Source organism: Lepisma saccharinum, chromosome 1 (genome assembly GCF_977018435.1).
Source record: "Lepisma saccharinum chromosome 1, izLepSacc3.1, whole genome shotgun sequence".
In the NCBI taxonomy this organism is placed as follows: domain Eukaryota; kingdom Metazoa; phylum Arthropoda; class Insecta; order Zygentoma; family Lepismatidae; genus Lepisma; species Lepisma saccharinum.
In genome coordinates, this window is record NC_139229.1 from 145,004,919 (window position 1) to 145,018,795 (window position 13,877).

At 37.9% G+C, this 13,877-nt stretch overlaps 1 protein-coding gene across 1 annotated transcript in view; it reads left to right on the top strand.

Moving 5' to 3' along the window:
* Nucleotides 1-5,316: 5,316 nt before the first annotated feature.
* Nucleotides 5,317-13,877, top strand: part of LOC146002131 (NBAS subunit of NRZ tethering complex-like) — a 103,997-nt gene continuing 95,436 nt past the window's right edge. Inside the window, exons 1-2 of the mRNA XM_083139853.1 lie at nt 5,317-5,471; nt 8,400-8,515. Of these exons, the coding sequence (XP_082995979.1) occupies nt 5,361-5,471; nt 8,400-8,515 (227 nt within the window). The 5' untranslated portion in view covers nt 5,317-5,360. The remainder of the gene's footprint in view (nt 5,472-8,399; nt 8,516-13,877) is intronic.

The following is a 13,877-nucleotide window of genomic DNA, read 5'->3' on the forward strand; positions in this document are numbered from 1 at the left end:
GATTTTTTTAAAAGTACAGTAAAAATATTCATTTTTCTGGCGTGTTTAGAAGCTGGAGACGATGTCCGTTGTCATTTTTTTTTAAATTTTACTTTTGTAATTTTTATTTAATATGTTGTAATTTTTATTTTATTTCATTAAAGTTTTTATTTACATTTGTATTTCCATTTCTTGTGACCTCCGTTGACGATCTTTTACTCCATTTTTTGGGTGTACGCCAGACTTCTCAGGCACTTGGTAAGGTCCTTGGGTGTGCTTGTTTTGTACGTACAGTATGTAAAATTCTGCTAATCTGTTCATCCAGTTTTATGTACGTTCGTTTCCTCTTCGTTCCTTCCAAACCGATGCTAGCCCTGTCATATTTGTATCCGCTGTTCCGCTTCCTGCTTCAGCGCCTTCAGAAGGGTGTAGAAGTTGGAATGAAGTCGAACTTTCTCTTGCAGCTTATTGTTCCACCCTTCGACAGCACTGTTCGTGCGGTGCTTTGCATCTCCACAGTGCCTCACATCAACTGGTAGATTTGGATTTTGCAGCCATTGTTGCACAAAGTAGTGAAGAAACGCTGTCAGTTTCTCTCCTGCTGGCTTGTCGTGTGTGCTGGGCGCATTTTTCCCACTTTCTAATGTGGTTACTCTTGGGAGGGCGCATTTTTCCCACTTTTATTGCGAGAGCGCATTTTTCCCGGGCGCATTTTTCCCTGATTCTGCGGGGCAGAATTTTTTGGGTCGGGGCGGGAAATTCTTTAAATCCCGACATTCGGGACGGGGAAAATTCTCAATTTCACGACAAAGTCGGGAAATTCTCGGAACGGGATATGTTCGAAATTTCCCAACGTTCTTGAAATCTCGAATTCTACACGTAATTTCCATCTTAAGTGCTTGTTTTTGCACTTCTGGTACAAATACTAACAATTTCCGATAAGTTCCAGACATTTACAATCCAGAAAACATCGAGAATTGACGACTTTTTAAAATGACCATTCGCATTTCTCCGACTGCTTGGGATCCCGAAAAATCGGGGAGTCATTTTTTTTTTTTCCGATCCCGGCTTTTCGAGATCCCGCACACCTCTACTGCAGGGACAAAAGTTGTGGGTAATAGCCCCCCTTTTTTCCGCCACTGCTGAAGTAGGTTAGGATTCATATTCATCTAAATTTCAAGAAACTAAATATTATAGAATTACTATCCTCGTCCTGGAAAAATCAGAGTGAAATATTTCTCTCTGCCTGAACAGTTTATATAGCAGAAAACAACCTGCAATGTGATAATAGATTCTCCAGATCAATTTATCTTTCCAAGTACAAAATTATGTTACCAAAAGTAAGCATCTGCGCTTCATTCAGTTATACAAACCAATGAATCGTATCCCAAGAGAAAAAAATTCACGTCATGATCAAAATCACCCATTGTGTATTCAGATATTAGTTTCCAGCTTCCACCAGTCTCAAATTTATAGAACGGTACGAAACAAAGAACTGAGAAGTTTCGAATTCTACAGTAAAGCACGGGTCTTTCTTGTCGCGCAACAGTTTTGCTACCTTGTGCATACATAGCTAGCCTGCCTAACCTAGGGTTACCAGACTTCCGGTTTTTCCCGGACATGTCCTACATTGTAGCCTTATGTCCGGTGTCCGGGAGGAATTTGAAAAATATCATAAATGTCCTACATTTTGAGCATCATATAATATTAATTAAATTAGGGAAATACATAACAAAAAAAAAATCATGCAAGTTACAAGTCTATGGACTGCGCTTCCAAACTCATTAGTGAAATTTATTTTGATTCAGTCATTGCCCAAAAAGAAAATAAAAGTTTGTCCTGCTAGAAAACAAACGATAAAATGGAAGCAATTAATGAACAAAGTTTTCGGACCACTTTCTGATGATGTTACTATTCAATGCCTAAGCGGAATTTCTTGTCTTTGGGTATATACTGATGAAATAAGGTGCTTCCCATTCTTATTCAATATTTTGATTGTAAAGCAGGGGTATAGAGAACAAAGTTATTCAGGGTGCCTGCCAGTCAAGAGAGTAATGGAAGTCAAGAAAAAGTAAAGAAATCAATAAAACGGCAATAAATTATTCTTGTGGTGAAGAATTTTATCACAATGACTGATTTAGTTTATTTTACTTCACTTTTTCTACCCCTTTGGTTAATCGCGAAGATGAGGATGAACGGTGTTAAGATAAGATGGATGAAGGGACAGTCACAAACATATAGGGACAACAGACACAAACCCCACATAAGATTATACCCGGTGGAGAATCATAATGGTTCGGATCCCACTTGAAACTGTAGGTCCAGTCCCGATTAGCCTTACTGTGCACAAAGTGGACTTAAAACACCAACTCGATCAATCAATCCAGATGCCAAAGCATCGCTAGTCTGCCAAAAACAGTCCAGGATGCATTTATAGATAAAGCAGATCTAATTCTCTTCTTAAATAGTTACAGCTTCAGTTTTCATCTAGGGGGTTTCATTAAATAAATATTTTATTTTCTTAATTACGAATTTCCAACTTTACCTAAGTAGGGGTCGAATAAATAAATGTTAAGAAAAACGGGAAAAGTCTAGAAAAGTCCAGAAAATGTCAAGAATTCTGGATGTGTTATTTTGGTAGACACCCTGTTATTGAACTAAAAACTATCCAAGATGAAACTTTTGGAACCATTTCAAATTACGGTAATTGGATGAATATTTTTTTGCCATTACAGGTCATAGTGCAAATGTTGAGAGTGTGCTTTCATTACCATCAGCACAACAAACTCACAAGAGAAATGCTTTCTTTCATAAAGTCTGTAAAATGTTTGGTACTGGTCTCTATAATTTCAAGAGTTTGACTGTCCACTCTAACCTAAATATATTTTGACCATGATTTTGACTAAACCTGAAATTTTGAGAAAAATTGGCTCCTCTGAGAAGTATTATTTAAATCTTGTAGTAAGAGGTGCATTGTTTAGTATGATTGCAAGTTTTGAAAATTTGCTTTTAAGAATTCATTTTTTAAAACTGAAGTGTCATTTTTCAATTATTTTCTAACATGTTCTATAGACATATGTATTATTTATTGAAAATATTTTGTGTCCTACATTTTGGGACAGCATGTCCTACATTTCCCTTATAGCGATCTCCTGCGACGTCAGAACATAAGGTTGCTCAAGTGTTGTGCGATAAGTGAAACCCGTAAAGCACGGTTTAATTGACACAGATTCAATGAAAATACAGGGTTGCCAAACAAAAAAATTAACACAGACTATGAAATATCAAGTACCAAAATGTGTTTTAAACACTTCTAAAAAAAACATGTTTAAAACACATTGTTTTAAACGTTTAAAACAATTGTAAAAAAAACAAAGCCCTGTGTTTTAAACGTTTAAAACAAAGTGTTTTAAACACTTTTGTTTTAAACATGCCAACCCTGGTGTAGGGGATGTTGGACCCGACAAAGTTGTGTGTTCGTAGTCACGAAGTATTGATACTTTTCTGTTCATCTTGTGTCACTACGTTTTTAAGAACCAAATTCCTTTAATATGTTTCGAGGGGGAAAAAATAACTGATTTGACAGTCTCAATGCAGTTTCTTATCGCAGAAATTCCGAAACTATCAGGAAATTGCAGATATTGGTCTGCAGTCCCATCTGGTGTGTGGAATTACGAAATTTCCTCCCCATCCGTATCCCGTCCTACGTCTCTAATTTAAGAGAATGAAATAAGTCCGAAGGAATTTTTTTATGAACAAGCGGATAGAACAAGGAAACTGGTAATTTTAGTGAACCAAAAAAGAGGGGGGTTGGAGCCATTGAATCCTACTTAAATAAGCCCATGGTTATACACATTATTTCCTTGTAATAATTATACATAAACTAAGTATAGATATGTACTGTGCAACTAATGTAATCTTCTCAGTGTATTTTCTCTTATCTGCACAAACATATTTGATCATAATTTGCGCAACAGAAATGGAACACAAACTGAAATTGCTTTATGGAAAAGAAAGTTAAATAGGCTTTATAAATAAAGTGAAGAATGTGTAAATTCCTATTTTGCACTACATAGGTTACGGTAAATATCGATAACTATAAGTTTAAGAAAATAGTTTTGAGTCTGGTCAGCAACCAATTTTATAAGCAATATTTTTCGCATGGCCTGAGAACACACACGCAGCTGAACCCTTTCATTTATCCTGCACGTGAGCAGCACGGGCATTTCATAGAAAATGATCATTACAGAGCATAGCTTTCCTTTCTCCTATCGCTCCTTCTTCCATTATTTAAATCGGTACAGATTTGTAAAACTGCTGCACGTGTTCGCTCACCGTGGGCTACCCATCCGGAACTGGACGCTCGAAGCAGACGACAAACGAGCTCTCCCTAAGGAGTGACGTAGTAACATGGCGGCGGCGTGTTTTCAGCGCAACGCTAGCCTCGCAACTTTGGAAGCCTCGTTTCTGCCTTAAACTGGACGCAGAGAAACGCGAAAACTTGCAGGGGTCATTTTTCCAGGGTGTAGTTTTTAAAATTGTTGTAAAAAAAATTGAGTGGAAATGTCCATTGTTGACCGCCGGTCCTCCTGAATGAATGCCTCCACACTCCACAGCGTCAACATTGCTCTGTGTGTGGGATGTGCGAGGCCGTCTAGAACGGGGTTAATCGAAGACATTTACATACCCTGCGTTGAACTTTGCACATCAGTTAAAGACATTTGTGAAGGTCATGCACGTGTCACCATACACCGCACACAACTCACGATAGATTTCAGATTGTTTCTGTCCCTTTGATCAGAAACCGAATTACACTCCGCAGCTCAACTGTGTCGAACGTCTCAAGCTAGTTTGTGGTTTTCAGCCCCCTATGCTTGCAAATTCTTTGCTCTTGGTCTTGGCAAATACTCTCTGCTTGGCTCTTGGGAGACGCCAACTCGGTGCTTGGTCATTTTAAAAAATCGTTAATTCTCGACGTTTTTTGCATTGCAAGTGTCTGGAACTTATCGGAAATTACTTGTTTTTATTCAAGAAATGCAAAAACAATCACTTAAGTTGAAAATGACGTGTAGAATTCGAGATTTCTAGAGCTTCGGGAAATTTCGAACATTTCCCGTCCCGACAATTTCCCGACTTCGTCGGGAAATGGCAGATTTTTCCCGTCCCGAATGTCGGGATTAAAAAAATTTCCCGTCCCGACGAAAGAAATTCTGTCCCGCACACCCGTAAATGCTGTATAAAATACACCTTATTACTAATTTAATTTCCTTGACCCTGTACCAAGGATAATATAATCCTTGGTTGTACGCTGTGCTTATGTGAGCGAACAGCTGAGAGAATAAGAAAGAAGTTGGTTTGTTGATTTGTAACTGTGAAGCAATATGGCGCAAACAGAAAGTTGTGGAAGATTTGATGTGCAAGAAATAGAAGACGAAAACATTCTGTATGAATTACTGGTGTATTCTGAATGGAAACAGGAACCAGAATTGCTGGTATATATTTTTTCTTTCATCTTTTTAAAAATTAAAATCTATGCTGTCAGGGTACACTTCAGCTGAACACATTACATCAAACCTGAAACTATATCTGCAGACGTGGGATATCGTAATATATTTTATGTTTTAGTACACGCAAGTTGTAACACAATTGATACAAATATCGGTACTTGTATACTATCCTTCGGACAGATTTCGTACATAGCCCCACGATCCATTTCCGGTAAGGTTAGGTTAGGTAGGGTCACGCATAGGTTACAATAGTTAAATATTGGGTACTAGTTTACTATCCTTCGTAGAGATGTCTTCATTTCTACATAAGAAACTACTTAACGTAATAAGTTCCTGTAGTATTGTCTAACATCTGGAAGGTGTTTTGTGTGATGTGGGAATGTTTCATAGCGGAAATTCAACCATTGACGCATAGCCCCACGAACCATTTCCGGTAAGGTTAGGTTAGGTAGGGTCACAATAGGTTCCAATAGTTAAAAATTGGTTTTGAAAAGAATATGAGTAGCCCCACACACCATTCTCGCATAGCCCCACACACCATTCTCGCATAGCCCCACGAACCATTGACACATAGCCCCACAAACCATTTGCGGAAACGTACGTTCTTCAGTTACAAAACACTTTTTTTAAAAAAAAAATTGATCAAGAAAACGTGAATACACGTTAAGAAATGATCCGTGAAGCAGATAGGTAAGTACAAATGTCAAAAATTGACAAAACTCAGAAGTTATAGGTGTCCGAAGGATAGTAAACATTTACCAAAAATGGGTTTCGAAAAAAATATTTGTAGCCCCACACACCATTCTCGCATAGCCCCACGAACCATTGACGCATAGCCCCACAGGTGTCCGAAGGATAGTAAACATTTACCTTCTTGGCTACTAATTTACTATTCCACAAACAGATTTCTTCATTTTTACACAAGAAACTACTTATGGTAATAAGTTCCTGTAGCATTGTCTAACATCTGGAAGGTGTTTTCTGTCATGTGGGAATGTATCATAGCAGAAATTCATTATTTTTGTTGAAAATTAATTCTCCGATGCACAATAGCCTTTCACACGTACACCTCCGTAGATTATCGCGCGTCGTGCTTGTGTTTTGTCAATTGCAGGGGTTCCAACCGTGCCATTGTTTTCCGATAGGACCCGAACACCTCTCACTCGTTAATTTCGTTAATTTTAGCATTGATACTTACCTATTCTGCATTGTGGAAGATTCTTTAAGGTGAAGTTATGCCTTTTTCCATAAAATAGTGTAAACTTTTCATATTGCGAGTCATTATTTGTCGTCTTTGTTCTGTTTGGGTAACAGACAATATGGCGTGCACTCGTCATGGATCATCGCGCGTCGTGCTTGTGTTTTGTCGATTTAGAGTGGGTATGCAGTGTTTCAACCTTCTTAACTGAAAAATACCTACTTTCGTGTTCATTATGTCATCACAAACCATTGATGGATAGCCCCATGAACCATTGATGGATAGCCCCAAAAACCATTCACGGATAGCCCCAAAAACCATTCACGGATAGCCCCAAAAACCATTCACAATAGTCCCACGGACCATTTCCGGCAAGGTTAGGTTGGGTCAGGTTAGGTAAGCATAGTTAAAAAAAAATTCTCGTAAATAAAAGGCACGTTTGGAAACACTGGCGAGACCGCATGACTTTTGACATTCACGCCATCTGCAGGTACATAATGGAAACAATGGCATAATGTTACAGAAAATGCAAGTTCCTTACATAACAAGTGATTATTTCTTGTTGTGCAGCATTCTATGGTGAAGTTTTCAGTTTCCGCGAAAGAAAATACCTCCAAGAACTTCAACAAGGCTACAGAAACTGATTTCAGTAAGTAGTTTCTCCTGTAAATTTGAAGAAATCCTTTCAGGCAATATTGGATATTTACCGAAATTCATACCGGGGGTGGAAGATCCACTGGATTTTGTAATTGGGTACTTGAAAAACTGGTAGCCCCACAAACCATTGACGGATAGCTGCAAAAACCATCCACACATAGCCCCACGAACCATTACCTGCAAGGCTAGGTTAGGCAAGCATAGTTAAAATTTTGGTAAAATTTTTGTATCCGCAAGACTTATTTCTTCAATTTTACAGGAGAAAGTACTTACCGAACTGACTTTCCGTACCTTGCCGTGCATGGTTCATGGGGTTTTCAAACCTGGAAAAAAATACAAAATAAGTAACATGAAAGTAGGTTTTTTTTTTATGAAGAAGATTGCAACACTGCATAATCACTGATTATGGACAACGCTAGTCAAGATTTCTCTGCCATATTGCATGTAACGCAAGCGAAAAGAAACAAACAAGAATTACTCGATATCTTGAAAATTGAGATTATTTGCTTGAAAAAAATGAAATGGCACCTTCAAGAATCCTTAGGAATGCAGAGTACGTAAGTACCAATGTGAAAAGGAAGAAAATAAAGGAATTTCTGACTTTTGGTGGATACTGAAATTTTAATAAAATTTTGTTCGTAAAATAATGCGAAGAAGCTTAAAAAAGAAATTCCGCTTGACGAGTGTTTTTTGGGTTACGAAGGTTGGAAACACTGCATCGACAAAACAGAAGCACGAGGTGCGATGATCTGTGAAGGTGTACGTGCCATACTGTTTCTCACGCAAACGAAACAACGCAAATAAAGAAGTACTCGTAATGTGAAAAATTGAAATTACTTTCATCAAAAAAACGTGAATACACCTTCAAGAATGTTCTGCGAATCAGATAGGTAAGTACGAATGTTAAAAGTGACGAAATGAAGAAGTTACATGTGTTTGTGGAATAGTAAATTTTTACCGAAAGTGTTCATATGAGAAATAAGTCATTATTTTTTTTAAAATTGTAATACTCCGCATTATAATATAACTTTTGTTTTCCTTCTTTGTGATTCTTGTAGAAGGCAACAAGACCAGCTGATAGTTTGATTAATGTCAAGACACAATCAACATGGTCCCTAAGAAATGCTTTCCATGTATGGAGTAAGGAAAGTCCAATCGGAAAGGATATTTGCAGGTATGACTTAAGTACCAGTAGCTATTTATGCAAATTAGTATTATTGCATATCCATGAGGAATGATACTTTGGAAGTGTTAAAAGAAAATGTATCAAAGTTTGTAAATTCTTCATAACTGAAAATTAGAAACTGTGGACTTTAAAGAAATAATACTTATAATGACCTCTGGTTTATATTTCAATCAGTGGTGGCGATTGGGTTCTAAAACTGGGAGGGCAAAGACCCTTTTTTTTTGTAGATAAGATTTAGCATAGTGCGGGGGAAAAGTGGCGAAAAGTGGGAGGAAACTGCCCCACCTCACCGCCACCTCTATTGCTTGTAACTAACTAACTCTCTAGCATTCTTAAACCCAAAGGTTTATGGCTGCAGCAACACAAGCCTTCCATCTGTACCTATTCTGGCAATATCAATCCAATCTTTTCCATTTTCTATTCTATTTTGTGTATTCACTTAAATTGTACGCATAAGTTTTTGATAAGTTTTTGAATGTGTTTAAAATAAAATTTGGCATTATTTACATTATGTTGTTCAGAAATACAATGAATTAAAAATTCCCCAAAAATATATTCATGGGTTCATAGTAGGGATGGCCAAACGGATCCGAAAAAATCCGGATCCGTTCGGATCCGGATCCGAAAGTTACGGATCTGGATCCGAGAGTTTCGTATCTCAATCCCATTATAATATTACCACACCTTAAGAGGTATTATGATCTTCGATTACAAAGAAATTTTTCATTAGTTACTCCTACAAGATTTTTTTCAAGTGTTGTTCCTAAAATACTTTGCCGCACATCGGCTAACACACTCGTGCACAAAAATAATCTTACTTGTTTAACATAAAATGTTAGAGGTGATTTTGTAAATGCCATTGAAACGAATATGTATTCATTCGAATGTATTGGAAATGGAAACACACATAAATGTGAGACATTCCATTCCAGGATGAAACCTTTAACACATATAGCAAGATAGAAATGTTATACAAATTATATACAATTGTTCTACAGTTACAGTTTTACAAATTAAAGTAAAACATTATAATATATGCAGTGTTATATAATTACAAAGTGTAAGCCTAACAAGGGAGGTTATCTAAGTGTCCCCCTCCGATTTCCATGAAACTTGGCAGGTGTATAGTGGGGCCCAATGGAAGAAATTCGTGTTTTTTTTTTGTTTCAGCTAAAACGGTTTTAGGGGGCAAAACCCCCTCAAATGTCAAGATGAGGACAAATTGAAGTGAGGATCTTACCCCTGTGTCCTCCTCCGATTTCCATGATACTTGGCAGGTGTGTGTATAAACGGGCTCAAAGGAAGAAGTACGTGTTTTTTGTTTCGGCTAAAAAACTGTTTTAGGGGGCAAACCCCCTCAAATGTCAAAATGAGGACAAATTTAAGTGGGCAATTGACCCCTGTGTCCCCCTCCGATTTTCATGAAACTTTGCATGTGGCTCAGTCGGTAACGCGTCTGACTACCATGCTAAAGGTCCCGGGTTCGATCCCCGGCCGGTTCAAATCCGGGAACTTTTCTAACGATGGAAAGCGGCCCCGGCACCCACCCAGCATCGAATAACATGGGTACCTGGGGGAAACCCTGGGGGGTAAAGGCGGTCAGGGGCGTGATGCTGATCACATCACCCCCACTCATGACCGGATCAAGAAAGTGTTGGGCGTTACCCCCACACCCCCTATACGCAGGGGAGCACTTTACTTTACTTTTTTGCATGTGTATAGAGGGGCCCAAAGGAAGAAATACGTGTTTGTTTGTTTCGGCTAAAAAACTGTTTTAAGGGGCAAAATCCCATCAAATGTCAAGATGAGGACAAATTGAAGTAAGGATCTGACCCCTGTGTCCCCCTCCGATTTCCATGAAACTTGACAGGTGCATAAAGGGACCCAAAGGAAGAAATACGTGTTTTTTTGTTTCGGCTGTTTTAGGGGGCAAACCCCCTGAAATGTCAAAATGAGGACAAATTTAAGTGGGAATTTGACCCCTGTATCCCCTTCCGATTTTCATGAAACTTCGCAGGTGTATAGAGGGGCCCAAAGGAAGAAATACGTGTTTGTTTGTTTCGGCTAAAAAACTGTTTTAGGGGCAAAATCCCATCAAATGTCAAGATGAGGACAAATTGAAGTAAGGATCTGACCCCTGTGTCCCCCTCCGATTTCCATGAAACTTGACAGGTGCATAAAGGGACCCAAAGGAAGAAATACGTGTTTTTTTGTTTCGGCTGTTTTAGGGGGCAAACCCCCTGAAATGTCAAAATGAGGACAAATTTAAGTGGGAATTTGACCCCTGTATCCCCTTCCGATTTTCATGAAACTTCGCAGGTGTATAGAGGGACCCAAAGGAAGAAATACGTGTTTGTTTGTTTCGGCTAAAAAACTGTTTTAGGGGCAAAATCCCATCAAATGTCAAGATGAGGACAAATTGAAGTAAGGATCTGACCCCTGTGTCCCCCTCCGATTTCCATGAAACTTGACAGGTGCATAAAGGGACCCAAAGGAAGAAATACGTGTTTTTTTGTTTCGGCTGTTTTAGGGGGCAAACCCCCTGAAATGTCAAAATGAGGACAAATTTAAGTGGGAATTTGACCCCTGTATCCCCTTCCGATTTTCATGAAATTTCGCAGGTGTATAGAGGGGCCCAAAGGAAGAAATACGTGTTTGTTTCGGCTAAAAATCTGTTTTAGGGGCAAAACCCACCTCAAATGTCAAGATGAGGACAAATTGACGTGGGGATCATTTGACCCCTGTGTCCCCTTCCGATTTCCATGAAATTTGACAGGTGTATAGAGGGGCCCTATGCCCCCTGTTTCTTCCTATGCCATATTTACGTGGTTTCGGGGTCAGATCCCCACTTCAATTTCTCCTCATCTTGACATTTGAGGGGGGGGGGGTTGCCACCTAAAACAGTTTTTTAGCTGAAACACAAAAACACGTATTTCTTCCTTTGGGCCCCTCTATACACCTGCCAAGTTTCATGGAAATCAGAGGGGGAGACTTAGACCTCCCTTGTAAGTGTATTAATTAATTACAAATCGCGCACGCGCGCACACATACTATATATATATATTAGCAGGTAACAATATGTTATAAACACATTCTTACTTTCCAAAGAAGCGCTCATGTGGGATATCAAAATGGATCCGGATCCGAAAAATTTTAGGATCCGGATCCTTAGTATCCAGAACCAACCGGATCCGGATCTGGCCATCCCTAGTTCATAGGCGTAGAATAAGGATGAATGATGACTTGATGCATATAAAAGTTACTAGTAATCTTATTTATATGTTTAAAGTAAAGACAATTTTTAGTAATTCCAAAGCAAGATGCAAAATTTATTGCACTGTATTGCAGGGTTGGCCCGGGTGGGCCCAGCCCAGTTTTCCCCAGGCAGGTTTTTTCAGAAAAACCCACCTTGAAAAAGCCCACTCAAAATGTGGGTTTTTTCAGAAAAGGTTGTAAATTATTGCTTTAGATAATTGTGAGGTTCTAGAATTGTCAACAGTTTGAGAAAACTTGTGAAATAATTATTGTGGTAAAAGTCACAGTGGTTTTTTTCAGGATATTTTTCTCAAATCATGCTAGAAATAGACTTTTAATGGAAATAATACGAAACAAAAAATCAAGAGGGTCTGAACTATTTAGATAAAACATTGAACGAACAAAGTTTATAATTTTGAAATATGATAGCACTATAGATATCAGTCACTTCCGTATGTGGGCAAGCCACATAGTTTCGCCTGTGACGATCAACTTTTACAACAAATTCTTCCATGTATAAAACATTACAAAGGAGAATTGAGTACATTTTATTTAAATGTCCTGAAAGTAGAATAAAGTTAGCTGTGGTATAATTAAATCAAACACTTTTCAAATGATTCATTTCATTTCTCAAAATTTAGTATGTGTGCAAAAGTTCTGTTTTCTTTCCAATGCCTTGCACTGAGACAATGATCTCTCTCTCCCTCCAGTTCAGTGCATTGATTGAATGTAATGGGTTGCTTGCCCATGTAGGATAAATGTTATTTGTGGTTAGGAGCTCTATACCCAAGAAGTCGAGCACTTGCATAATCTACCACAATTAATTTTTTTTTCTTAAAAATTGGAGATGTGGGGTCCTCAAGTAAATATAATGCATGTGTATGTATACTTTCATATTCTGACAATTTTTGACATTTTCAAACCTTTTGAGAGTATAATTTCGAGCTATGTGCATAAAACTTTCAGGAGCTTTATTACATTACTTGCATTGTAATTCACAATAAAATTATCGAAACATAATGCACGATATGAGAGGAGCATGGGTGGGGTGGATGGGCAAAGAAAGACAAGTCATCTATTTACTGACCATGGTAACATGTTTCTGCATCTAGAAAACTTGACAGACTGCAATGGTATTACATGTTAGTGAAATTGAACAATGTGTGTCAAGATAGTGAATGAAAAGCTGCTTTTCCTCATGTTGCATGCACACTTTATACCATGTTCTCTTTTTCCTCAAAACTGTCTACAATTAATATTCTGAGTATAAGGAACTAAACTCAGTCATTGTAGATAATTCATTGGTCCGCAATTTTGCAGTAAAACTTTTAAAATTATATTTCATGGTTTAAATGCCATAAATGTAAAGCTTTTGAGTTGCAATTTTTAGAGTTACAAGATAACTTAAAGGATTGTTGTCATATTGTATTTGAGAAAAAATTGTCATCATGTTTAAAGATGATGTACGATTTAACATGCCTTGCGAGAGCTTTAAGTTATGCAAATATTTGAGATTAGATTTTCGTAGATTAAAAAAATCAAGTCTCAGCTGCGGTGGCTCAGTCGGTAACGCGTCTGACTACCATGCTGAAGGTCCCGGGTTCGATCCCCGACTGGTTCAAATCCAGGAACTTTTCTAACGTTAAGCACAGGGAAACACTTTACCTTTTTTTTTACTTTACCTCAGCTACATTACGACATTACTTGTGTTTAAGTTTTTAATAAAAACTTTGTAATATAGTGTGTGGTTTAGGAAGAGTGGGGGAAAGTCACCAATTTTGAGACCACGATATCTGTAGCAAATTTAGAGTTTTTAAGCTAAAATTCATGTTGCAAATAGGTACACCCAGGGAATGATTTTATTTTGCATTTTCATTTGTTGAAAATATTTCAAGATGGTGGATGAAAAATTTATTTTTCATATTCTGAGGTAGCTCCAAATTCTGATGCCACTTTCAAATATCTGCCTAAACTACGTTTTTGTACATTAATAAAAGAGACTTAAATATTTTAGGGCATTTCGTAAGCTATGGCGTGACAAATAATTTTTTAACAATATAGTGCATATGTATGTTGGGATCCAAATGGGGGCCAC